The sequence below is a fragment of the Penicillium crustosum genome, assembly GCF_028827405.1.
Source record: "Penicillium crustosum strain IBT 35664 chromosome Unknown utg000001l_segment0_segment0, whole genome shotgun sequence".
Lineage (NCBI taxonomy): Eukaryota > Fungi > Ascomycota > Eurotiomycetes > Eurotiales > Aspergillaceae > Penicillium > Penicillium crustosum.
The window spans coordinates 8,576,924-8,602,235 of NW_026623122.1; the positions used below are offsets into that span (position 1 = coordinate 8,576,924).

The window sequence follows — 25,312 nt, forward strand, 5'->3', positions numbered from 1 at the left end:
TTTAGTGACCCCCATATCCACTGTAAATTCTCTAGGACTATGTAGTAATCTAGGTACGCGCTAGTTAGGTGTCGCATGTGATCTTACTAGCGCGGCTCTCGGCAAGTAAGTTGCGGCTCCTCATAGTTGCATGGGTTCCGGAACAGCTTCTGCCACGCACTCATCCAATCCACCCACACCAGTACACACACAAAGCCCCCCAGCATAACAGCTTAAACCAATCATGGTCCCCAAAATCTTCAGGTTATTCCAAAGGAAACACAAAGAGAAAGATGTATCCTCCAGGCCCAAAAGTGTGTCACCAAGCGCAATCGGAATCTCCGATTCCACCTGCTCAATCAACGGCGACCCCTTCAATGGATGGAAACTACCAACCCCAGCACCAGACCAACACATCCTCAAACTCAACACTCAAAAACGCAGCCATCAAGAAACAAGTCACTTCTTCCAGCTCCCAATAGAAATCAGGAGACTGGTATATATCGAGCTAATGGGTAACCGCCGCGTCCATATCGAGCACGGGTGGATGTTTCCATCGCCATTTCGTCCAAACCCGAAGCGGGACGGGAAGCGCTGGGATTGGTGGCATGGTGTTTGTCAGCGGAGTGGATCTTTTGTTGATGACCGGTGTTGGGACCGTGAGGATGAGAGGTATGCGAATAGACTCGAGGGGTTGGAGAGTGCGCCGGCGGGGACGAAACTTGGGGGCGTAGAGTGGTTGAGGTGTTGTCAGATCGGGTGAGTCTTAATAAATGGTCTTGAGTGCTGATTTTCTTTTTGGGTGTAGTTTGAGCATGGCTTATATCATTTTTCCCCAGGTATGAAGAGGCATTGACAGTGCTATACGGGACCAATGTCTTTGTTTTACGGAATGGATTAGACGCTCCGTTTATCATGTCTAGGCTTTTATCGCCGGCCTGCTCGTCTCTCATCACGTCTATGGAGATCTCTTTTGATTTCTGGTACAAATTAGATGAAAGACAGGCCTCGGCTTGGGAAAGGGTCTACCCGGCCTTGTTTGATTTGTTCGAGCATTGCTTTTGCAATGTTCAGAACTTGCGCTTGACGATGCATATGCCGGCCTGGCAGAAGGTGAGAGGGACTATAGACGATGGCAAAATAGACGAGATTCTTGCGCCGTTGGGGAAACTTGCACAGAGTCGAGAGTGGGCTGGTTTAAAGCTTTGTGTTCCGTTGGATTGGATCCCTTGTTTAACGGACAGGGTGGAGAAGCAGAGCAGGTGGGAGTTGGCGATAACTGACTGGTACGAGCGCACGCCTGTTGTCGAGTATGACGGTCAAGCGGCTCCGTGCGAAGTTACGGGAAAGGTGGCTGTTTGAGGCATCGATTTCACAGGTCCTCGGATTCTATATGTAATAATCTGTAGTAAATTTAGTAGTCTCTTGAAAAAGAGCGGGGTGGATTTAGCATGGTTCGATGCTAAACCCCGACTTGTGTACACAAGAATCAAGTGATGAAACCAAAGAGCTGATCTGACACGATTTATATCCGATGTTTCACAGCCGCCTTACGGTTCCTGTAAAGATGTAAGATACTGATACTTGTACATTGAGATATTCTCCTTCCTCGCAGGCTCCCTGATCAACAATTGCTTTATGTACACATACAGGAACCAATATGGCGAATTCGATGCCACATGCACAGCGAAGCTCGTGCTTTTTGGAAGACTCCTAAAGAAATGCCGGGAAACAATGGGAAGCCGATAGGCAGTAAAGGAAAAGTAAAGAAATGGAGATGGGAGGTGGTGGGTAAATGTAAGGAGCCCAATTCAAGAAGAATGTAGAAGAGCAGAGCGGGAAACAGCCAGCCCATGTACCCGAGCTGAGTGGAGGGACCAAAACAAAAAGAAACAAGGGTGGAGGAAAAAAAAATCAAATCAAGAGAGGAGTCGTCGTTCTCGTTTAGGTTGGGTGAAGTACAGACGCTTATTTCTTGTGTTCGCCGGCGACCGTCTCAAATCCTTCGTCCGCAGTTTGCGAGGCGATATTAGACGTTATGTTCTGCTCAGTATGTTCCTCAAAGAAGGTCGGCACCTGGCTGTTGTGCGGCGTCTCCGGTGACTGAGAGGCGTCTTCGACCCCAAGAGCCTTCTTTGCCAGTCCCCGGGCCTGCGTCTCGCTGACCTTGCCGTAGACAGCCATGGCATTGGCAATCATACCACCCATGTCTCCGACATTACCGGGAACAACAACAGCCGTGCCCTCACGTGCCAGGTTCGACCAAGCCGCGACGTACTTCTCGGCAACACTGAGGCTAATAGCATTGTGAGCGTTCTCGCCACCCTCCTCGATGGCCCGAGAAACAGCGTCAATGCCGAGCGCGGTAGCCTCGGCCTTGAGCTTAATAGCCTCAGCTTCACCAGAAGCGTGGTTTACCTTCTCAGAGCGCAGAGCCTCAGAAGCCAAAATAACAGACTGCTTGCGACCCTCGGCAATGTTGATCGCGCTCTGGCGCTGACCTTCAGACTCGAGGATCTCAGCTCGCTTGGAGCGCTCAGCAGTAACCTGGCGGTGCATGGCAGCAACGACGGCCTCCGGCGCGTGGATATCCCTAATCTCATAACGGAGACAGACAACACCCCATTCCTGTGCCGCCTCGTTGATGGCCTTGGTGATGTTTGTATTGAGATTGGCGCGTTCCTTAAGAACGTGATCGAGGGTCAACTGACCAATTTCGGAACGCATGGTCGTCTGCGCGAGTTGCGAAATAGCGTATTCTGCATCCTCGACTCCGTAGCTACAATTGACGATTGACGTATTAGCGATTGCTTTGTTCCGACTAGTCCAATTCCACGCAAAAACAAGAACCACCATGAAACCACTCACCTTGCCTTGTACGCATCGAAAACGCGCGTGTATAGCACACCATCCAGCTCAAGGGTAACATTATCCGCGGTAATGGCGTTCTGACTGGGGATCTCAATAGCGGCCTCCTTCAAGCTCTTCACGTAGGCAATTCGGTCCAAGAATGGCACAAGGATTGCAAGACCAGGTTCTAGAATACGGTCGAACTTTCCCATGCGCTCGACGATCCATGCTGTCTGTTGTGGCACGAATCGCACAACGGTGTTCGCGGGGAGCGTTTGGCGGTTGGAGAAATAGCTGGTGGGTCCCTCATTGTATGAACCGCCAGTTCTGAAGCTATTGAGAAGTGACTCTGGGGCAAGCGACCGAGGAGAATTTGACAGTGTTCGTCGTTGGATCTGGGTGAAAGGTGTGGTGCTGGCTGCGGAGGTTCGTGTAAGACGTTGGGGAAGGAGTTTCTGGCCACGAGGCCGGAGTAACCTTGACGTTTGGCGAGATGCGCCCTCCATCTTGATCAAGAGGTGAAATTAAATGGAAAGAGGTTTAAAGGAAAAGGAGAACAGTGTTTCGGATGCGCAGAACAAAGCTCGAGAGGGGAAGGGGAGCTGTTAGAGCCGGATCGGGATTGATTTGTCTCCGTTTGGAAGGTTGCAAGCTCTGGCTGCCTGAGGCAGGAACAATCGACATCATTCCATCAAACTCGACTTGCTTGATATAACTAGATGACTATATTATGTACATAGTTTATAACTAAAACATATCACAATTAACATTCTCTTACATAGCAAGCTCATTATCATGGAGTCCATAGTATGCATATCAATCATATCAATCATATTACTCCACAAGGACCTCAACATCCCAGTTTATGCAAAGAACGCAGCAGACAAAACAAAATCTTCTCCACAGGAACCCCAGCAAGAAGAAAAAAGCACTGAAATGGACCAATCCACTTCAAAGGATATATCCGACGAAGCACTGGGTAGACCGAATGGATGGTCTCCTAGAGAAGAAGAGATCGGCAATGTAGATATGCTGGATTCATTTTCTCCGATTGGCACCATGAACGATACTCAAAACACGCAGATAACCTCAGACAAGACTTTTAAGACATGTGCTTTTCTCTGGGCCATTGCCATGCTGATACTTGTTAAGATCCAGAGCCAATGAAAGGTCTGGATTGTAGATTGACTGGATCGATAAAGGAAAGCCACAACCTCAGGAAGGAAACAAGAAAAAAGTAGTGGAAATATCTATGTCAAGGGTCGAAAAAAAACGAATTTTGGGGCCCGGCACACCGTAGCGGCAGGCAGCGAAAGAAAGAGGGACTGCCAGTAAAATCATGCCCAGACGCCAGAACGTTTTGAGAATCTCCCATGACTGAAAAGCAATGAAAATTAAACAGGAAAAAGGAGATAAGTAAACTCCGTAGCTTCGAGTTGACCAAGAAACCAGATCGCGTAATTGCAATGAAGGGGTCACTTGGAACTCTAGAAGAAAAGATTGGCGAATATGCATGCAAAAAAAAACCATTTTGGACAAAAAAAAAAAGAATAATGCTGGTCATGAAAGATGAACAAGCAGTAAAAGGAGACGTGTCGCGAAGAAGCAAAATTCAGAAAGAAATGCAAAAGGGCTCATGATAACTTTTCTCCCGCCGTCTTGCTGGGTTGGGTATTGAAATATTTGCTGACTCTCAACCGGTTGTGTGAGTTCATCTTTCCACTGGCAATGGTTTCATGGATCGTATTGAAGACGAGGGTGTGGTAGTCCGATATTTGATCTTGTGAAAGATGGACCATGTCGTACATCACGAGGTCAGGGATGGGTCGACGGTGGAGCAGACAGTTCCGATAGAATTCCATAAGCTCGTTGAAACCGTTGTGAGCGTGTCGAGTCAAAAGATCATCAAGGGCTGAACGCCTAAATTCATTGTACAAATGCGAATTGAAATTTTTTGTCAAGCTGAATGACCAAGATTCGTAGGGCTGGGTCATTCCAAAGCTATACCTTCTTGCCGTTGATCGGCCTCGGTCGTTGAAAGTTTTTGGGACATGATTTGACGTTTCTGTGGACGAACGGTCCTTCCCCTTTGACTTGGGCGCCGGGTACGCTTCGGCGAAAGACTTTTGGGTGAACCAATCGGCACCGCCGATTGGGTATCGAAGATAATTTGCGTCAAAGCTATTTATACAGTCAGTCAGTGCCTCAAAGAAAAATATGTCTCATGTAAAAAGTTTAGCTTACCTCGTCGGGGTCACCGTCGGTTCCAAATCAGAGGGAAAGGGGGGTTCGGACTGGGAATCTAATCCACGCGCTGGGGGAGAAAAGTCAACAAATGAATAGTCCACGGGGAAAGACGAAGACGACGAAAAGAACGACGCTGTCGAGTCATCGGGGGAAACTGGGGGGTTCCAGGGGTATCCTACATTGGCAATCTCGTTCACTGCTGCGGGTAGCAATGAGGGCATGAATTCAGGAGCGGTAGAAGAAAGTGAAGTCTTCACATCATGGGCGACACCGTTGGGAACGAACTGGGGAGCAGATCCGTTGATAACGTTCTCGGAGTGGCTGTGAACCGGGGTGTTCTCGTCAGTCTTTCTAGCAGGGGCAGCTCCGTCATGCTGGGCGGAAGGTTCACGTTGGTCCACAGGAAGGACCCATTGTTGCCACTTGTCTCTGGGGCGCAGGCGGTCAACACCATCCTCACCCGTTTGGCACTCAACGCTACGCAGCTGACGGGCCACGTGACGAAGGAGTTCGAAGTCCTCAGTGAGGGACTTGACACGCTTGAAGCTAGCAAGGACGTTCAGAGGCACAAAGCCTTGAGAATCCATCTGCTTGCGAAGGAACATATCCTTGCACATGTTGTCAACCGAGAAGTAGTACTCTAATTGCATGGACAGCATGTTCATGAGCGAGAAAGGCTCCACGTATTGCTGCTGGTAGGGAACAGCGCTCATCGGGGCAGAGTTGACAGCTGGGTAGCCATACATCGTGTTGATATCACCTGGGAAAGGATAAACAACACCGTACATGTTTGCGGGAGTGGGCAAAGAGGGCGATCGGAGGGGCATACGGTTTCCTTGTTGAGACCCATTGGGGAGGCCATGCTGCTGTGACCGCTGACGGTCGTTGAAACCAAACGCCTTGGGGGGGAATGAGTTGTTGGACATAGAGGCATTGAACTGAGCGTTCTGGCCGCCGAAGTTGGAGTAAGCGCCACGGCCGCGGTTAGATCCACGACCTCCACGCTCAGAGCGGAACTCTCCACGCTCGCGGTTGAACTCGTTGAAACCGGTAGGGTCGGCAGACTTGGATCCGCCGTCGAAGCGACCGTTGCTGCGGGCTGCAGCCTGCGAGTCAACAGCCAGGTTTCCACCCTTCTGGTTACGGTCACCTGCGCGGGCATCCTGGTTTCTTCCAAAGGGCTTGCCCTCACGTTGGGGGCGAGAGGCGTTCTCTCCGCCATTCACCTGCTTGTTCTCCTCTCCGTTGCGAGCTCCACGGCCACGCTCAGGTGCCTGGGAAGCCTTGCGTGCATCAGCTGCAGCACCGGCATCGGTGCTCGTGGACCGTCTCGACTGGGCGGGAAGAGAAGCGGCACGTCCATTGCCAGCCTCGCGTCCTCGATCTCCAGAGGTCTGCTTTGCGCCTTGGGCGGCCTGTCCAGAGGCAGCCTTGTCGGTGGCAGCGGCGCCATTTCCGTGGGCTCCACGGCCACTGTCCCGGCCACCACGAGTGGCCCGTCTACCTCCACGGCCACCGGCAGATGGGAGCGGGGTGTTGAAAACAGCAGTGGGAACGTATGGAACGGGTGTCCACTTTTCTTTTCCGTGGGGTCTGATGACAGGGCTCTTATCGGTCTTTTCGTGGGACTTCTTCTTTTCTTCGCCAATCGCAACTTGGGGGGTAGGCCAGGCAGTAGCGTCTTCTACTGGGGGAACAGATGCGGCATCGCGTCCTTTTCCACCATCGGTCTTCTTGCGATCCTTGGTACCTTCCTGTGCACCATCGGCGCCCTTCTTCTTAGAGCCGGCCTTGGAGTCTTGCTTGGTGTCATCGGCATTTGAGGCGCCCTCGGTGGAGGCGGCCTTGCTAGCGGGAGCGGACTTGGGGACAGCCTTGACCTTGGCGTCCTGGGCCTCTCTTCTCTGTTGCCAGATGTTGACTGATGGGAGAGGAGCAGCCTTCAGCTCCTTGGGTGGTGATGGGGTCTTCTCGGAATCCTCGGATTTTTCAGTCTTCTCTGCGGCACCTTCGGCCTTCTCGGTCTGTCCCTCACTGGGAGCCTGCTTCTCAGCAGTGGCATCTGCGTTGCCGTTAGAGGTATTTGAATCATCCTCCTTTGTCTTGCGCGACTTGGAGCCTGTGCGCACACTCGGGCTTGATGTTCGAGAGTTCATGGCCTTTGTCTTAGCAGCGTGCTTGTTAGTGACGGTGGTGAAATCGTCATCCTTCTCCTCTGCGACTACCTCGGATTTTTGGACGGGCTCAGACTCAGTGGGGGCTGGGACATCATCCGTTGTAGTCTCAACGACGGGCTGCTCCTCCGGTTTGGAGTCGGTCTTCTCGGATTCTGATGGTGTCTTGGACGGGGTCGGTGTCCCGGAGACGCCCTTGGCGGCTTGTGCGTACGAAAACGTAGACATGTCGAAATAAGAGCTTATGGTGGCTCTAATCGGATGTGGATAAAAAAAGTGATGTGCGGTTTATTTTACCGGACGACCTTGAGTGACACTGGGTCTCAGTCTACGCCTACTGGGGGCGAGATGGCACCTGCGCAAAGTGAAAATCAAGACAGGGAAAGATTCCAGGTTCTTGTGACCCCACTAATCTGTAGCTTCCCGTCTTTTCAGAGAGGCTCTCAATTGTGTGTCGAAGGGTCGATTTCGTGCGTAAGCGAGACGAAGGACCACGGGGGGGTATCGGATCGCAAAAGGGCAATCGAGGGAGTTGTATCTGCTGGGAGGATCGTCTAGACCACAAATCGCATGGATGAATGGACCGTCGATTTCTCGGTGTGGAGGGGTGATCTTAACAGCCGTGACTTGTGAGCGCACAAGTTGTCAGAAAACAAAGAGTAAGGTGTGTTTATGGAAAAAAAAAATTCCCACCGAGGACGCAACGAAGGCACTGCCTTGTCAACGTCGCTAGGCTAAGAAGGGTTGAAAGGGCTCAGTCGCTGAGTGGGTGCAAGTCGGATTCACAGGAACACTGTGTAAGTCCTTTCAAGATTCGACAAGGATGCGAAGCACAAGATCAATCCCTTGGGGGAAAATGAGGACCGCGGAATCGGCACGTGGGAATCGGAAAAGGGAAGAATCTCGGTTCTCTCTGAGACGGAGAGGTACCGTAAGGGAGAAAGGAAGTCGCGGAAGAAGGGAGAAAACAACCCGATGCGGAGGGGAAGAGATGTAGAGAGAAGAGAGAAGTAAAATTATTTGGTTCAGGGCAGAACTGGTAGCGGGGTTTTTTCTTTACACGTAATTAATATTGGATGGGCACATTTTGTGTTTTTTGTATGGGGGGGTTTTTTTTTTTATTGTGGAATTTCGCATAAAAGGACTTTAGAGAAAAAAACAACAATTTCTCTTTGGTCTGATTTCTTTTCGTTTTGTTTATTTAAAGATTTCATTTCTTTGAATATATGTATCATATATCATTTCTAATTCAAGTGAGGGTGGCCTTGTCTAGGGTTTCCTTGGTCAATCCATATATATGTTGTCGGGCATCTCGGAGCTGAGTCGGTACTAGCCGATTGAGGCATATAATCCCATAGTACGGAGTACTTCTATACTTATTACACATAACAGACTGAACACATTATGAATCCCTAGAATACCCTGTCACCCTGTCTTATACATACCATGTCCACTTTTGGTTGTGTATTTACCGTGCCGAGGTCAATAGTACTCTCGGCAGTCAGGTGCCTTTTATACATACATGTATAGTCTATGAAACCAACAAAGAATCAGTTCAATCTCATCTAATTGAGCCGCATGTTTCTTTAAAGGGCATTGGCCCAATGGCAATCACAGCTCAGGCAACCTATGATTAAAATAGGTATCGAAGTGGCGATACTTCAGGGTTCTGAGGTCTCAAGCAACAAATGTCCAGCCAATTGGATGTCACTATGGCGTTCTTGTTCTAGACCTTTAACCAAAGACCTTTTACTTTATAGATCGAGCTTCTATTCAAGTCCTAACAATAGATATCACACAGAATACAACGGAATACCTATACGAATATTCGGCTCATCAACTTGCAGCAAGAATACATAGAGAGTACATCTGAACATGGCGGGGTCCACCGGAGCCCCTCCGGCCATTGGCGCACAATAGAAATATCTGACGTGGGAGGCAAGAGAATTCCTTTGAAATGACAACTACTCTTGTATACATATATACATATAGTATCCATATTATACAACCGTCAGATACTGTTATCAACTTAAGTATACATACGCCCAACTACAACCCAAATCCCCCGGCCCTTGTAATCTTCAACCCGTTGGACCGTTGATCGGATATACGGCCCGGTGATGGAATCGGGGTAAACGTAATACATATCAATACATTCAAATGAAAAAGGTGCCAAGTGAGGGATTACATATTAGATTACATAGTACCCTGCGAGAAAAGAAAATTACCAATGCTGATCATTGTGCGACGAAAAGAATGTGATATAATTGCCCAATCTTGGAACACGTGAACTGCCCTTACTAGTAGTACTGTCACTCTTTCTTTTTCGTACATGTATATTTTTTTATATATAATTAAACGAACCAATCCAATTAAACTAATTTACTCGAATACGAACCATCCCAGTTCCCTTTCACCCAATGAGTCCATATTCAAAGCATTGTGCTTTCGGCAGTGATTAGGGCTGAGGGCACGCGGAAACCATCGGAATAGCATAGTGGGTATGTAATCAGAATACGCGGGCTGTATTACTACATATAGTAGTATCCTGAAAACTACTCCGTGAAGTGCTTCCGGTCTCCGGGATCTATACCAGCGGGATTTGCCTGATATGAACAGAAACCGACATCTATGTAAAAGAGGGATATCATTGTCCTGCTAGAGAAAACTCCATATTCCATATTCCATATTCCCGTACCAACACCATAAAAACCACCTACCAATGTCGAACACTAACCAACACCTGTTCGCGCGCATCGAGATCCATCGCGCCCAGTGGACCTGTCACCAAGCCCAGGCGCATAAGGACCTGCCAGACGAGCTTGCGCTTGAGATTCTCGCGCACGCAGATCTTCTCCAGGGCATCGTAGCCATTGAAGTACTTGAGGAAGACAGGCCAGTACTTCTTGTGCAGGGCTAGGCTATCGTTGGGCGTGATATCCGGACTCGCGTTTTCATCTTCCTGGACGGGTCTAGGGTTGTCGGGGAATCGGGAGAAGATTTCATCAAGCCAGCGGGACTCGAGTGGAGATGCACGGTGCGGGGAAAGGATGAAAGAGGACAGCCGGAGAGCTGTTGATTGATCGAGAAGTTTGTGGGAAGAGCGTAGTTGGGCGTGTGGATCGAGTCGATTGGGCGTGGGCGTTTCATCGCCGCTGCCGTGACTGTCGAGGGAAGAGGACGAGGAAGAGTTCGCGTCGTCGTGTTCATCGTCGGAGTCACTATCATCGTCCTCGTCCACCGAGATCGAGTTTGAGTTGCCCTTGGACAGGTATCGCTCAACTTCCTCCTTGCGCAGCGCCATCTCCACGGCCATTTTGACCTCGGGTGAGACTTTGATGCGCGCGAAAGTGCGGAGCTGGGTGACCCAGCCGCCGCGTAGTAACCAGGCCAGGATAGTAAAGTATATCTCCTTGTGGTCTTTGCTGGGGATGAAGTTGCTATAAGGGCGAGGGGTACCACTGAGCGTGGAAAGCATTTTTGGCAAACTAGGGTAGGTTGGGAATGCTGCCTGGTAAGCAATCGTAGCTATTCCAAGCTTGCTTAAGTCACAGTTTGGAGAGACGATGTATGTGTCTCGTTGGTGGATGGGAGGGATGGCGCGAGCACGACGCCAGTATACAAGATGACTTGACAGCATCTGGATATGGGATAGTGGGATTCCCGATGATACTGATATCTGTGCAAATGACTTGGTTGGCTTGGAGCATCGGATATAATGCGCGAGTGCGGGGGCAAGTGTTCCCCCGGACGCTTCGATGTCCTTGACAATGGCGGCTTCACTGTCTAACAGAAGTAGAGCAAAGTGTTTTGCCAGGACTTGATGTGGCACATTGTTTTCATCCGCGCCTGGGTCGTCGACAGGGGTTGCACTGTCTGCTGTTGTGAGCCACAAGCCGGGGTATGCTTTATCCATAGGGCCAGTAAGGTATGGTGTAGAGGTCAAAGGTGGGATCTGGAGCGAGATGGAAACATCCGGGCTGAGCGATACGGATGCGATTTTAGATGCCGATATGCTGCTATAGACTGTGTAGATAGCTCGAGCTAGAGAAGACTGAGATATCAATTCGGAGTAAAGATTATGGGTTGATGTTTCTGTCCAGTATTATTGTCAGCTTGAGCGGGGTGGTTATTAGCAGGAAACATACTTGTCTCTCGTGCTCTTCTCCTCACTTGTAGAATATGTTGAGACTCCTTCCACACATAGTCGGTGCGAGCCTGTTCCCATTTAAGAGCTTTGGCGAATTTCTTGATGATATTCTCGTAGATTTCCTTCACACGCATGGAGTACTCCAGCAAAGGAGGATCTACAACAAAGACGACATTGAACATTGTCATGTGGTCTTTATCCTCTGGATCAAGCGACTCATCTGATTTCCCAGGCCGTCCACTAGTCGACCCGCGCTTGCTGTCTGTCGGCGATGTCAGCGACTCCGCAATGGAAGCGACACTGGCACCCAGATCAGGCGAAGTAACAAATTGCTCATCCTTCTTGCCCTCCTCGGCACTATCATTGTGACCTAGCTCCCCGCCGTCCCATTCAGCACGAGGCTTCTTCTGCTTCTTGCGTCGTTGCTTGCGCCATGAGCCATCCTCGCGCACAAAGACCGGCCAACCAATAAGTGCCAAATCATTTATGCCAACCTCAAACCGCCGCTTATGCCACGACCGGGACGGACTAAGCAGTTTCTCCCACACACTCCCAGGTACACCCAAAAGCGACTCCCAAGGCGGCCTAGAGCTCCCCGGACCATCATCCGGTCGATCAGACGCCATCCCCGCATCGTCGTCAGGGTCCGGATCGGTACCCGTAGTCCGCTTCCGAACAGACGAGCCGCGCGCGGAGCCCAGCGACGCTGGGCGCTGGGTTTCAGCGCCAGCAGGCGATGCAGCGGCGGGGAGATGATCATCGAGGCCGAAGTTGCTAGCGCGGCGACCCGCTAGCACGGAACTCCCACCAGCATGGCTCTGTGTTTCCCGTTCATCCTCGTCTTCATCGGAACTCAAGCCGCTCTCGGAGCTCGAGCTCGAATCGGTATTTTTAGATCGTGTGCGGGTGCGCGAGACGCTCCGGCCGCCCCTGGTGGTGGTTTTAATGCGGTTCTCGCTGAGCGGGTTCGGGGGTAGTGGAAAACAAGACGGGGGCCGGTGCGAGAGCGCACAATAAGGATTATTGCCACGAGGCACGGGTCTGGTGGCCGGGCGATCGATGACATTTGGTGGCTTGGGGCTCCTTGGAGGAGTTGGAGATTGTAAGAGTGGCTGGGCGGAAACGGTTTCACATGCGGGGAACCGCATATGGTATATCAGAGCCAACATATCACCACTGTTCAAATTGGCATAATATTGCGAATTTTCGATTCTCACTCATTTACACATCATATTTACTTATTTCACGTGTTGAATGTGTACCAAATACATTTTCTTATGTGCAACGCCTTGAATAATGCCAGCACTACCCGAATATCACGGACTAGCGCCACTCTTCCATATCATACAATATCATCCAACGTCTCCGAGTCCTATATCAGCTTTTCTGTCCTGGGTTTGCTGCGCTTGCAGTTGGTGTAGCTGGTGTCTGTTGTTTCCCTTCGTCGTCTTTAAACACTAACCCAAGGTTCTCGAAGTTATCCGGCGCCATGAGGTTCCTAATCACAAGTCGTCTGAATCAGCATTTTGCCTTGGCATTCATCACGGTCCAGTTCTTCTCCAATGGTAATGATCGGTGCTTGTGTGTATCGGGCTGACTTACTTGTCCATCCGGCAGGCAAGGTATTCCTTGGCCAATTTGCGACACGCCTCGTCATTGGTGCCTTTGTTCATCTTGATACACTTCAGATAACCCGAGATAACATGCTTGCATTCTCCTGCAGTGTCCCAAATTGTGATTAGCTCCATTGTCTTGGCCGGTCTTGCCGCATTTATTAGGGATATGGGCCATGTAACTGCGGGCTGGCGTACCTTCGTGGTCAAGAGGAAAGCTACCGCGCTCAGGTCTGCAGACGGTGTCATTTGGTTAGCACTTATGTAGACAATGGATTCAATCTCGTTCGTTTGATAGACAATATGCCGCAGGCGCAAATATGCACGCTTGGAATCATCCAACTCACGGTGATGGCTTGTAGTTCACCGACCCACCGCCGGGGGCTCCGAAACTCATTTTCAGCAAGATTGAGCGTATATCCGCTATAAATATCAACACAACAGGTTTGTGCTTTGGTACAGACGAGAAAGTAGCTCAGCGAGATGTGCATCAGTCGACGAACGCGAATCCAAACGTACAATAGACAAACAGAACAAACAAGACAAACAACACTTCAACCAATCACGGCTGCGGGGTACGGTCGATGATGCATGAAATCAACCCGGCGTCAAGAGAACAGGCCTCGGGCATTCGGATCTAGATTTATTGATAGGAAATAGATTGGTGGGGGTAGACTCGTCCTCTAATCATATGAGTCAAGACTGGTTTGCTCGTTTTGTTGTTTTTGTTGTTGGATTTTCCCCCTCGGTGATGGAAGTATATATATCGAGGAGCACCTCTTAACTCTGGATATACCTAACCAAACCTTTCACCAACTCAAATACATCGCTTTGGTTATAACCCCACTAGCTCCTAGGATATCAAACAAACGCACCAAATCATGCCTATGTACGTAGAGCTTCACCAACACCCGCACTGCATTTTCAACACAGACAGACTAACCGTGTTTATAGGAACCTCGAAGGAAGCTGCCAATGCGGCGGCGTCGAATTTACTCTCCAGTCCCAAACACCAGTTCCCTACCAACTATGCGCTTGCAGCATCTGCCGTAAAGTAGGTGGACACCTTGGGGCAGTGAACCTAGGCGGCATCGCCGATAGCCTGAATATCATCAAGGGCAAAGATCTGATCAAGTACGAGCCATCCATATCCACTCAATTTCACATTCGAGCACGGGATCTATCCGGAAACTATCGTTCCAAACACTGAAATACGCTCATTATATTATCGCTCACATATACTAACTCATGACCAGGAAATACTCTGGCATCAAAGACCGCGGCACACCAGATGAAAAGCTTTGCGCCTCTGAGCGGAACTTCTGCTCGAACTGCAGTACCATGCTGTGGCTCTGGGACCACCACTGGCCTGAGCTGATTCATCCATTTGCCTCTGCAATTGATACTGAGTTGCCTGTGCCCGACGAGATGGTGTGTATAATGGATGGATCGAAGCCGGCGTGGGCGCGGTGGCCGGAGGGAAAGAAGAGTGTGCACAAGGAGTATGGTGAGGATAGTCTCGAGGGATGGCACAAGAAGCATGGTTTGTTTGTCGAGTAGGGAATGCCATTGAGCATGGATGAATTGGTAGGTGTTGGGAATGAGATACAGGAGTTACGGGGTGACTGAGAGATCTAAGGGACACGCCTGAAGTTACGAATGGAGAAGTGGTTTAAGAAAAATATTGTGATATTAAGATATTATAAAATGACCAATGGCTCCTGTGATGCTTATTAGCAATTGATCATATCACGAGATGAGTGAAATGAGGGCAGTCAAGGAAAAGATCAGTTCTCCAAGGTGAAAATAGTTTATCGACATGATAGTTCAGAGATAGAACAGTATATTGGGGTTCATCATGCAATGAGATAGGAAATGGAAGCGGAGTAAACTCACGGTCAACGAGCCAAATGGTCCACCTGTGTAAGCCTATTTGTTCACTTATGTCGAGTTAGCGATGAGATTCGAGCAAAAAGCGTGAGTCAAAAGCGAAATCAAGACATGGCAACTAAGTCAGGCTTCGAGTCAGTCAGCATTAAATACGAATTCTCCGATCGACTGGAGGAAACATACCTCATTAAATCAGAATTTTTGTATAATGTTCATTCCCGGACACGAGGTCCAAGTCCAACAGTGTGAATAACACAATCATCATGATAGGTTTGACCATGTTGAGGAAGGGTAGAGAGATAGAGATGAGTGATGAATTACCTAGAATTTCCGTTAGAAATGCTGGTCTCAACTTGTCGATGCGACATGAAATAATTTTGATCAGGGCAATGGTTCAGGTGACGAATTCTCAACAAGTAATCCACTTCCCACACACCCACAGAGTTTGTACGCTCTGGTTTTGTTGGATGAAGGGAGGTGGGTACGTTATGTCCGCCCGTTCGTTCAAATTTCTTCATGCTAGGCAACAGCCGCAATGGAGGGAAGGGATTGAATCCAAGTGTAATTTACCTGAGTGAGAGATTGTTAGTCAAAGATCACTCAATGTATGGCTTGTAAAGTAATGATGTTTTTGTGATGGGTCAGACAAGGCTGAAACTTAAAAGTATGACAGATTCAACATGGATCTTCTGATTGAGGAATGCCTTTGCATGTCTATAATATAATCATCCCCGGGGGTTTGGGGTTGGAAGAAGAAAAAGATTTTCCTTACCTTTTGGAAAAAAAGAAACCGAGCAATATTTGCAGCGCTGGGATCAACCTCAGGCTTTGAGAACAGCTGGAGTGTGTGCCATCATTAAGACACAGTCCAAGCCGAGAAAAGAAAAAACAAAAGAAAGAAGAAGTGAGAGCTGGAGAATTCCGAGCGATACAGAAGGAAAGAAAAAAATTTGCGAGTGGAGCTCGCTATATAAACTAATGCGGTAAGCTACGGTAGACGCGTACGACCTTTGGCGTTGTTTGTCTTGGCATCAAACATCGGCGAAATACCTGGGCCGAGAGTTGGAGTGGATAGGATGAAGGAAACTAACTGTATTTGCATGTGTAATGGCCAGTCCTCACTAAAACACAAGGGATGGTTAGCGATACATCAATGGAGCAATACATATATACCACTGCGATGGTTGAGATGACCTAGTGACTGGTCTCCTTGGTAATGCTTTCCACCGAGTGCCTTCCATGCTTCATCATGCAAGTGCGGTAGGTCTTGTTGCCAATTTGGCATTGTAGACTGGTATCGCGACTTCCCGCAAGAAGCCAAAGAGCTTGGGCCTCAATTGTTGAAACCATGCAAGGTTGCTAGGCGAAGGTGCCTTGTCCATGACGTCAACATGTAACGGACAGCCTCGAGTGTAGAAGGCGGAAACTCCTAGCATGCAGGTTTTGGGCGCTCGAAACAGGTTTCTCGGCGAACAGATTCCTAAAATGCTTGAGTATAGGGTGAAGTTGCTGGCGAGAATGTATCAAAAACAAGTCCGACGGTCAGAGCCGGTAATTTCGTCGCCGCGAACACGATATGACCGTTAACATATGATTTTTGATCTGGCAATCAGCGGCGAAGACTGTTGATGTTGAGTGGGGAGTGTTTGCTAGAGCTAGTAGAAGGAATGGTATCACACGAAAGCTGACTAGAACCTACTGCCAGATTGTTAGCACAGCTAAACCCCGGACAGCTCATTGACATTCTAGGCAGAGAAAAGCTAGTGCGGGTTGGAAAAGGCTCAAGCTTGCCAATTGAAAAAGTTTCACCCTCCTACCTAATTACATACATATGTATGTATATGCTGGCTTCGTCCCAGACTCCAAAGATGTCATTTCCACGTCATCAACACAGAACCACAAATATGGCATTCGTCACCTTGACGTGTCTTTGATAATCGCGTTTTGTACTTTACTCTGAATTCGAGCTGGAGATGATAGTAGGACATGAACTGTTGAATAATTATTGAAACCAATCAAAGAGCAACCAACTAAAGATGTCCACAAAATTCAAGTTGAACACTGGAGCAGAGATTCCAGCCATTGGGTTCGGCACTTGGCAGGATGCAAGTGAGCAGGAAGATGCCGTAGCAGAGGCAATCAAAGTAGGATATCGTCATATCGATACTGCACGGGTGTAAGTATACTGGCCTCCTGACCGAGACGAGCGACAAGCTCAATGTACAGGACTGACTGAATACTAGTTATGGAACCGAGAAGGCAGTTGGCAGAGGCGTCAAGAAAAGCGGCGTCCCGCGCAAAGATATCTTCATCACAACCAAACTATGGAACAACAAGCACCACCCGGACGACGTAGCACCGGCTTTGCAACAATCCTTGGATGATTTGGAAATGGACTACGTTGATCTGTTCCTGATTCACTGGCCCGTGGCCTGGAAACGAGGCGAGGAGTTGTTTCCGAAGAAGGACGAGAAGCCGATCCTGGAGAATATCGACATCGTCGACGTACGTCGAACTCTCATCTCTTGGATCATGAATGCAAGCGCGCTGACATGAAGTAGACGTACAAAGCAATGGAACAGCTTCTGGAAACCGGCAAGGCGAGGGCGATCGGTGTCTCTAACTTCGACAAGTCTGAGATGGAGCGCCTGATCAAGAATACTTCCATCGTTCCCGCTGCGCACCAGATTGAATGTCATCCGTGGCTGCAGCAGCGTGATTTCACTGAATGGCATCGAAAGAATGGTATACATATCACGCACTATTCGCCGTTTGGAAACCAGAACGCTCTCTATGGCGAGAAAGGCGGGCCTGCGAAGCTGCTCGACGAGCCTGTGTTGGCGGAGATAGGCGAGCCTTACAACAAAACTTCTGCCCAAGTTGCTCTTGGTAAGTGTGATGTATCTGAATTTAGTTTTCATGATGCTGACTACAGTGTGATGTCGTTTGATAGCTTGGGGAGTCTCGCAGGGCCACTCGGTGTTGCCGAAGTCTAAAACGCCCTTGAGGATCAGGTCCAACCTGGGAGGCGACTTTAAGCTGAGCCCAGAAGATATGAAGAAGATTGAGAAAATCAACAAGAAGCTTCGTTTCAACGATAGCAGTGGGGAGTTTGGTAGAGACTTCTTCAATGATCTGGAGGGAAAGTGTTGAGGTATGTTGGGTATGTTTGAGGGCCCTGGGGGGGGGTGGGGAGGAGGAGTCAATCTAAGACAAGTAAACAGTAACCATTAAATGTATGTATGTTGTTCTGAATTGCGTTGAATTAACCCCCTACAATGAACATGTTGTGTGACGTCATACGAAGGCCGAACACCGGCAACTCTACGTTGTAATTGCTTCTACCGTCTCCAACAACTTGAAAAACAACATACGTTGGTCCAGTAAATGCATCATGTTACCAGCAGCTCATGGGTTTGCTTTAGTAACCCCTGCCTCGCGAGGACTCGGGTTCGCCTTCACACAACGGCTCTTAACCCGGACCGAGCTCCCTGTGATTGCAACAGCCCGCAAGAACTGTGATGAGCTCCAAGAAAGATTGCTTTCAAGCAAGGACATGCCAAAAGACGCAGAGCAGAGACTTCGTATCCTCCAGGTTGATGTAACAGGTAAAAAAAAGCAAATCTATTCCCGGAGACACAAGCTTCTCGGCCCCGGTAAGGCTAACCGACTCCCCAGATGAGTCTACGATATCAGCAATGGCACACACAATCCGTCAGAAATATCCAAATACACCGCTAAGGCTAGGATTGACAATCCCCGGTATTCTGCACGCGGAAAAATCACCCAGTAAAATCGACGCTGCCAATGCGCTGGAAAGCTTCAAAGTCAACTCCCTCGGCCCGTTGCTACTCATGAAGCATCTCTCCCAGTTTGTCCCATTGAAGTCCTCACCAGCATTCCCGACAATAAAGTCCAGCTCTACAATCAACAGTCAAGGTCCGCTGTGGTTACCCTCTCATGCCATCTATACAATGATGGCCGCTCGAGTCGGCTCAATATCCGACAATGCCTCAGGCGGTTGGTATTCCTACCGTGCAAGCAAGGCAGCTGTATTCCAATTAGCCAAGACTTTTGACTTGCATTTGCGCGCGAAGAGTGGGAAGAGCGCAATTGCTGTGGCGTTACACCCTGGCACTGTGCATACGGATTTTACCAATGAGTATTGGGGAACGAGGGAGATGCTGGAGCCGGCCGATGCGGCCGACAAGCTGTTGGAGGTGCTTGCGGGCCTGTCATCGGAGGTTAAAGGAGGGAGAGGGAGGTGTTGGGATTGGATGGGAAAGGAGGTTTTTCCGTGAGCTGTTCAAATTCGCAGAAAGTGATTTCCGCGAGCGCGGTGATCTTTTTATTAGAGCAAGTGTTTTTCGTTCAGAGGTGGAATAATGCTAATATGGCTCTAAATTGATGTCTAATGCCGGAGATTCTGTGAAGCCCAGACCGTGCAATTCCTCGTTAACATTGTGTTCGCTGTTTTCCCCATGTAACTCATGGAGCCGCGATGATATGTTTCCTCTGGGTATACCGAAAATCACGAGAAGCATTCTGAGGGACCGAAGAAGCCATAAACTGTAGATCAGAAATTGACTGTATACAGTTGAAATAAAGCGAAAGACCTAGAGTACCAAAAGGATATATAAGCTCAATGATCTACTACAATATCCTCTACTCCGTATAAGCTACTTGATTTCAGATATCTTGACATGTAGTGGAGGATCTGGCGATCCAAGGGATAGCGTTGCGGAACTTAAGGAAGTCCATGGGTATCAGGTTATCTATGATTAAAAGCATCGGAACAATGAAGTATCAACATGACGTTGAATATAACAGGGCAGAAGTGAGAAAAGCCCTAAAAGTCAGGTTGAACGCGTCGGGGGCTATCTAAGTGGGGTAATGATTAGGTAAAAACGCGGAGGTCCGGAGGTCCGCGAACCTGGGAACGCGTCACGTCGAATATAAGTATCCTCCTAATCCCCTCTCTATTTCCTTCCTCCAGAGTTCACCCAACTGTGCCTGCTTGGCCTAAACCCTCGTGGAGCGGGTCCTTGAGTTCCCCTTCGACTCTATGGATATGCACAAGGAAGGATTTCTCTTGCTCATACCATCCCGCTGAACGGCAGAGCTGTTCACTGGGATGGGACGTTTGTCAAACGGTACTTTTTGTGATCTGAGGCCTGCCCTCCGACCGATGATCGCTAGAATGTCTGCCGGCGGACGTCTTTTAGTAACTTTGCTGGTCTTCAGATTGGTGATATCGAGTGTCCCGTTATTGTCATCATGAATGACCGGCAAAGCAAGGCGGGTTCATCCTGTCTGTCTCTTTGCTGGAAATGATTGGTTTAGCAATTGTCGAAAGGTCTCATCCGAGATGCGCGCCAAGAAACCCTCGCAATTAGCTTCTAGTTACGCGGGATCCTCGAGGCGTTGTGTCAATGGTGGGATCCTAGACGCCTCCCATGAGAGTTTTCAGTCTGAGTTACATTGCCTAGAACAACTTTCCAATTGACTATGTCGTCCCCGCGGGAACGCCTTGGGGATGTTATGGTGGATGCTCGCTCCACATGCAGCACGATTGGGAAGGATATTCGAAGCCGTTTCAATGATTGATTCACGCGGGTTTGGTGTGCTCAGATTAGTCTAGTACATTACGCCGCAAATTTACAATCCGAGTATCGTCTTGAGACCACGGAGCGAACTAAGGCTTTGGAGTAGCAACATCGAGATGCCAGAGGAACAGCTACAATGGCTCCTTTATGAAACCTCTTGCGAAACATAATACTTGTTTTCCGATGCCCAGCGAGCACAGTGCGAGTCAAGGTTTACCCCTATGGGTAATACCATGAGGAAACCTGGAACTTTCCTGGACTTGGATCCGAGTTCGGCGCCCCAGGAAGCGTGTGAGAAATACCTCTAGCATGAGGTCGATGCATCACGGGTCGCAACCGTTTGCCGAAAGCCCGGTGGGTACGTTACGGATCTGCTGAACTGGATCTCCCTGGAGGAGTCGCGACCTTCGGGCGGGTGTTCGGTGAGGCAGCGTCGTCTCGGTCTTTTTTTTTGTTGAACCCCTGGGTTTTCCCAGGGGGATTTTTCTTTGGTTGGGGCCATGGCTACTTTCTGGATGGTGAATCATGTTCACCTCACCTGGGTGATCGTTCGGATCTGTAGTTCTATGGCCCCTTCAGCGTCCGTTGAGAACCATAACTGGTTTTCGATGTACGCTGAAGGGGTCATAGAATTGGAGCTCCGAACATCATCAGGTCTAAGTGAGACAGAACGCCCTTTACCATGTTTCCGATTTGAAAAAAACCTCTCACAGCTCTCACTCGTTCTTAGATTAGTTAAAGTTTAACCAACATGTTTTTCATTTCAATCGTTCTACTCCATATTCAGCGCACTCTTCTGATGTGAAGTTTGGCTGAGAGTAGTAAAATCTAAGTACTGCGCAATTTTTTTTTTGAATAATTTCTCATATGGGTCCGATACTGCTCTCTTAACTCCCATCTCAATGGAATACGTGACTGCCCCCACAGCAACTCTTATTCCTTTGATGTCTAAGCCACCTAAGAGACGACCAACAGGCGGCATGCAAAGAAAATGGCGAGGAAAATCTCGAAGGAAATGAAGCCAATATGCGTCACATTCCTGAAGTTCATTGTCTATACGGATAATTCTCATACTTGTCAATCAGAGGTCCCAAGCGTAAACGGCATATCAATTCTCGTTGTTCTCATTGATTAAAAAAGCTGTCTATATAATGCAATGCAAGCCAACCGCAAGTCGGTCAACAGTTGGTATATCTAAATCTAATCGAAAATGCAAGCCTTCATAGAGTTGGGCTGAATATACTCGGAAGCATTGCGGAAGCTGGTGAAACCCCAACGAATCTGCGCAGCCATAGCAATCTCAACATCCAAGTCCTTAGCGAACTGCCAAGCGAGACCGGTATCGCGCTGGAAGGCACGACCAACAAGAATGACATCGAGATCATCCTCGTTCAGGATCTTCTCTCCCAAGTTTCCATTGTTAATCATACCAACAGCAGCAACAAGCAGCTTATCACCAACGGCCTTCTTGACAGCAGCAGCATGAGGGACCTGGAAACCAGGACCGGAGGTGATCTTCTGAGCAGCGTGCACACCACCGGTACTAATATCGATAAGATCGATCGCGCCCTGAGCAGCAAGCGCACGAGCGAACTCAACCGTATCCTCAAGCTTCCAGCCCTTCTCCTCCGGGAGGCTGTTCTCAAGCCAGTCGGTAGCCGACACACGCAGGAAGACGGGAACATCGTCACCGACAGTGTCACGGGTCAACTGAGCGATTTCCAAGGACAGACGAATGCGGTTCTCGAAGCTACCACCGTAGTTATCGGTGCGCTGGTTGGAGGAGGGGCTAAGGAACGAGGAGAGGAGGTATCCGTGAGCGTTGTGGATCTCAATAAAATCACAACCAGCAGCGATGGCACGCTTAACAGCCGCAACCCAGGCAGTCTTGACCTCAGCGATATCATCCTGGGTCATGGCAATGGGGATAGGATCACCCTCGGCGAAGGGAATGGCGCTAGGAGCCTTGACATTATCAGTCCAACCGCCGACAGAGTTGTTCGCGACAACGCCGCCAAGCCAAGGTGGTACGGTCGAGGCCTTGCGGCCGGCGTGTGCGAGCTGGATACCGATTTTCTGGCCCTGGCTGTGCGCAAAATCAACGACCTGTTTCAGGGGCGCGATCTGCGAGTCCTTCCAGAGACCCACGCAGCCGGGCGTGATGCGGCCCTCGGGGACAACACCAGTTGCTTCGATGATAATGTGTCCGGGTCCGCGCTGGGCAATGGCACCGTAGTGAGCGATGTGCCAGGCGGTCATGTGGCCATCATCGGCACTGTATTGGCACATTGGCGCCATCTGCAGGGTTATTGTCAGCTGTGTGATCATGCAAGGGATTGGAGGGAATTGCGTACACCCAGGCGATTTTGGAAAGTCACGCCCCGGATGGTGAGAGGCTTGAAGAGCTTGGGAATGGGCTTTCCGCTCGTTTGGGGAGTGCGAGCTGTGCCTGCCGGGGGGCTCTGGGCAGGGGTGTAGTATGAGATGCCCTCAGCGGGCTTAGCGGAGACGTCGGGCCAGGTCATTTTGATGATGTCCAGGTATAAATATTATTATATGTGTGGTTAATTCCATCTTGTAGGGCCAGGGGTGGCTTGATTTATGTACTGATCTATGGTGGGGAATTTGAGGATTGATTTATCATCGAAATTTTTGGATAGACATTAACCATCTGATCTGGAGGCAAAAAAATCACGAAATCCCCACCGGAGATTATATTCCGCCTTGGAATACTCCTAGTTTTGACACATGGGTCCATTGGTAAGGATGTGAAGCGAAATGGTCCTGTAAAAGATCATAAAAAGTCGCCGAATGAGATCCACGCGGTTGAATTAGAATCCGAACTCGGGATCCATTCATCCTCGGCAGACCAAAATGCTTATGTAATGTCTCCGACAGGGGTCCCGAGGTCCCAGACAAGTCCGGATGGTTCAAACTTTCATTTGAGCTTATTTCCACCCACACAACAAATATTGAATGCTCTATCAAGTGATACTGTGGATACCACAGAATGACTACATAGTTAGATACATGTATACAGCATCATTTTAAAGTTGATATTCTTCCAATACTCATATCCATCTGGCGGTAGGATAGACGTAGAGATTTCTCGCCACTCTAAGTCGAGCACTGGCCCTCGAAACGCGAAGTATGTACTTCCTCTCCGGCACACTATACCCTGCAGCACCCCCGGGGAGTTCTTCTGCAGAGAGAATATCCGGCTCTGTCTCGAGCTTTAGATTGGGCCTTAACTTTTTCATAGCCTCCACCATCCATTTATGGCAGTCTTCACGGGAAGCAAATGGCCGATCGTTGTAGACTTTGTTCTCTTAGGGATTTTGTCAAATGATCTCCTGACATGGCCGCTATATGACAGTCCCGAAAAATGACCACTCGATTTTTTGCCATTGCTGTATATGGCTTTGTAGTTCCTGTGCAATGAACTGCTTCAGCACTCGGGGTAATTTTAGCCAGCTTTCAAAAACCTGACAGCCGTGTATTTTCCCCATCAAGATGGATCCAATTTCCTCAATCATGTAAGCGTTGAGCACCTTAGCAACATGGACTGAAGTTTGATTCTTGTCCATAATAATAGCCTCCATCTCTCCCATGTGGACTTTTCGTCCGACTTTGAGAATGGTGGAATCGTCAAGCTGTAACGGATAACAGCCGTTGAGCCGATTAGGGAAACAACCTAGGCTCCCTTGGACACGTTGTACAGAAACAAGTGGTGGTGGGATGTCTCTCAGTGAGGGCGCAAAATTCACCTCGATAGCTGAGTTAGGGTGATTAGAGAAAGGTCACGCTAATAAGATATGGAGAAGACGGAGCCACTAATTGCTTCATATCCAAGTAGCTTCTAAATCTCAACATCCTGGGTCATGTTTCTCTTTGTTAAACATGCGTTGCGTTGTAAAATGGGGCAAGATTACGGCGGCGGTTGGTCTCCAAGCCAAAATGAACTTCTTTACCGTTTTTGCGATTTGGGACCTGCAACAGTTGAGAATGTTAATGAGTGGCGCGGCCAGATGATATACATGGGTGTTTGGCGTCGAATGAGACCTCGGGAAGGTTTCAAGTTGTGCCGGGTGGGGAAGCCTTGAACTGAAAGTATGAGTTTATCTAGACCCGTTCCCCGGGAAACACGGTCCTGTTCAGCGATACAAGGCCTCAAGGATATGCTGCTACTATAAAAAGCGGGTTATAAGACTCGATTATCCGTACCACTATTGAGTGGATTTGATGAGCGTGTAACACAGTCAGGCCTCGAAGAAGTTGGGCTGGGTGTTGCATCGGTGTATGACCCATATGTACTTGAATTAGTCCAGTTTATAACGTTGATTAACTTCATACAGCGCTGGATGAAGAAGTTGTCTGTGATATTGGCCTAAGGGTGTCTCATTTCCGAGATTTGCAGCTGGAAGAAATCGCCCTTACAACCTGTGCAGGCAGTAAGGCAACTGGAGCAGTTAACGAAGAATTGGTATATGTTTACATGAAAGAAGTATGATCGCCGAATAATTTGAATGGTTCTAAACAAACCCATTGGCAGGGATGTGAAGAATGAGCCTTCGAAATCGATATCAAATGGATGGACCCACCTTCCCCTTTTGGTAAGATCTGTTTGTATAAATTTCAGGTCAATAACTTCCTACCAACCGACAGTCCCCCCAAGCGGCTGAGTGGGCGCACACGGATTAAACACGCAGGTAACCCCCGAGCCCGGCTGCCGCTGTTTGATCCACTCAATCCGCGAATTAAATAAAAAACCAAAGAAAAATGCTCTCCTAACTCCCAAAAAGG

The 25,312-nt window shown here is 48.9% G+C and overlaps 9 protein-coding genes across 9 annotated transcripts; 5 read left to right on the forward strand and 4 right to left on the reverse strand.

Annotated features, from left to right (window-relative positions):
- Positions 1-223: 223 nt before the first annotated feature.
- On the forward strand, positions 224-1,341 carry N7487_003178 (uncharacterized protein; the record flags this gene model as incomplete). Its single annotated transcript, XM_056870925.1, has 2 exons — positions 224-738; positions 819-1,341. 2 exons carry the CDS (start codon positions 224-226, stop codon positions 1,339-1,341), a joined length of 1,038 nt encoding a protein of 345 aa, XP_056735709.1.
- A 606-nt stretch (positions 1,342-1,947) lies between these two features.
- On the reverse strand, positions 1,948-3,342 carry N7487_003179 (SPFH domain-containing protein; the record flags this gene model as incomplete). The annotated part of the gene is made up of 2 exons (XM_056870926.1): positions 2,848-3,342; positions 1,948-2,758 (listed from the first exon to the last, which is right to left on the reverse strand). The coding sequence occupies exons 1-2, from the start codon at positions 3,333-3,335 to the stop codon at positions 1,948-1,950; spliced, it is 1,299 nt and encodes a 432-aa protein (XP_056735710.1). The 5' UTR covers positions 3,336-3,342.
- A 282-nt stretch (positions 3,343-3,624) lies between these two features.
- Positions 3,625-3,996, forward strand: N7487_003180 (uncharacterized protein; the record flags this gene model as incomplete). Its single annotated transcript, XM_056870927.1, has 2 exons — positions 3,625-3,636; positions 3,676-3,996. 2 exons carry the CDS (start codon positions 3,625-3,627, stop codon positions 3,994-3,996), a joined length of 333 nt encoding a protein of 110 aa, XP_056735711.1.
- Positions 3,997-4,463: 467 nt separating this feature from the next.
- N7487_003181 (La domain family) lies at positions 4,464-7,478 on the reverse strand (the record flags this gene model as incomplete). Its single annotated transcript, XM_056870928.1, has 2 exons — positions 4,464-5,010; positions 5,074-7,478. The coding sequence occupies 2 exons, from the start codon at positions 7,476-7,478 to the stop codon at positions 4,464-4,466; spliced, it is 2,952 nt and encodes a 983-aa protein (XP_056735712.1).
- Positions 7,479-9,966: 2,488 nt separating this feature from the next.
- On the reverse strand, positions 9,967-13,410 carry N7487_003182 (uncharacterized protein; the record flags this gene model as incomplete). The annotated part of the gene is made up of 6 exons (XM_056870929.1): positions 9,967-11,345; positions 11,399-12,576; positions 12,863-12,898; positions 13,003-13,117; positions 13,212-13,246; positions 13,361-13,410. 6 exons carry the CDS (start codon positions 13,408-13,410, stop codon positions 9,967-9,969), a joined length of 2,793 nt encoding a protein of 930 aa, XP_056735713.1.
- A 484-nt stretch (positions 13,411-13,894) lies between these two features.
- Positions 13,895-14,573, forward strand: N7487_003183 (GFA family protein; the record flags this gene model as incomplete). The annotated part of the gene is made up of 3 exons (XM_056870930.1): positions 13,895-13,902; positions 13,968-14,147; positions 14,270-14,573. The coding sequence occupies 3 exons, from the start codon at positions 13,895-13,897 to the stop codon at positions 14,571-14,573; spliced, it is 492 nt and encodes a 163-aa protein (XP_056735714.1).
- A 2,366-nt stretch (positions 14,574-16,939) lies between these two features.
- On the forward strand, positions 16,940-18,056 carry N7487_003184 (aldo/keto reductase; the record flags this gene model as incomplete). Its single annotated transcript, XM_056870931.1, has 4 exons — positions 16,940-17,079; positions 17,147-17,408; positions 17,465-17,792; positions 17,857-18,056. The coding sequence occupies 4 exons, from the start codon at positions 16,940-16,942 to the stop codon at positions 18,054-18,056; spliced, it is 930 nt and encodes a 309-aa protein (XP_056735715.1).
- A 241-nt stretch (positions 18,057-18,297) lies between these two features.
- On the forward strand, positions 18,298-19,204 carry N7487_003185 (uncharacterized protein; the record flags this gene model as incomplete). The annotated part of the gene is made up of 2 exons (XM_056870932.1): positions 18,298-18,511; positions 18,582-19,204. The coding sequence occupies 2 exons, from the start codon at positions 18,298-18,300 to the stop codon at positions 19,202-19,204; spliced, it is 837 nt and encodes a 278-aa protein (XP_056735716.1).
- A 2,505-nt stretch (positions 19,205-21,709) lies between these two features.
- On the reverse strand, positions 21,710-23,083 carry N7487_003186 (NADH:flavin oxidoreductase/NADH oxidase; the record flags this gene model as incomplete). Its single annotated transcript, XM_056870933.1, has 2 exons — positions 22,864-23,083; positions 21,710-22,807 (listed from the first exon to the last, which is right to left on the reverse strand). Exons 1-2 carry the CDS (start codon positions 23,032-23,034, stop codon positions 21,710-21,712), a joined length of 1,269 nt encoding a protein of 422 aa, XP_056735717.1. The 5' UTR covers positions 23,035-23,083.
- Between the last annotated feature and the right edge of the window lie 2,229 nt (positions 23,084-25,312).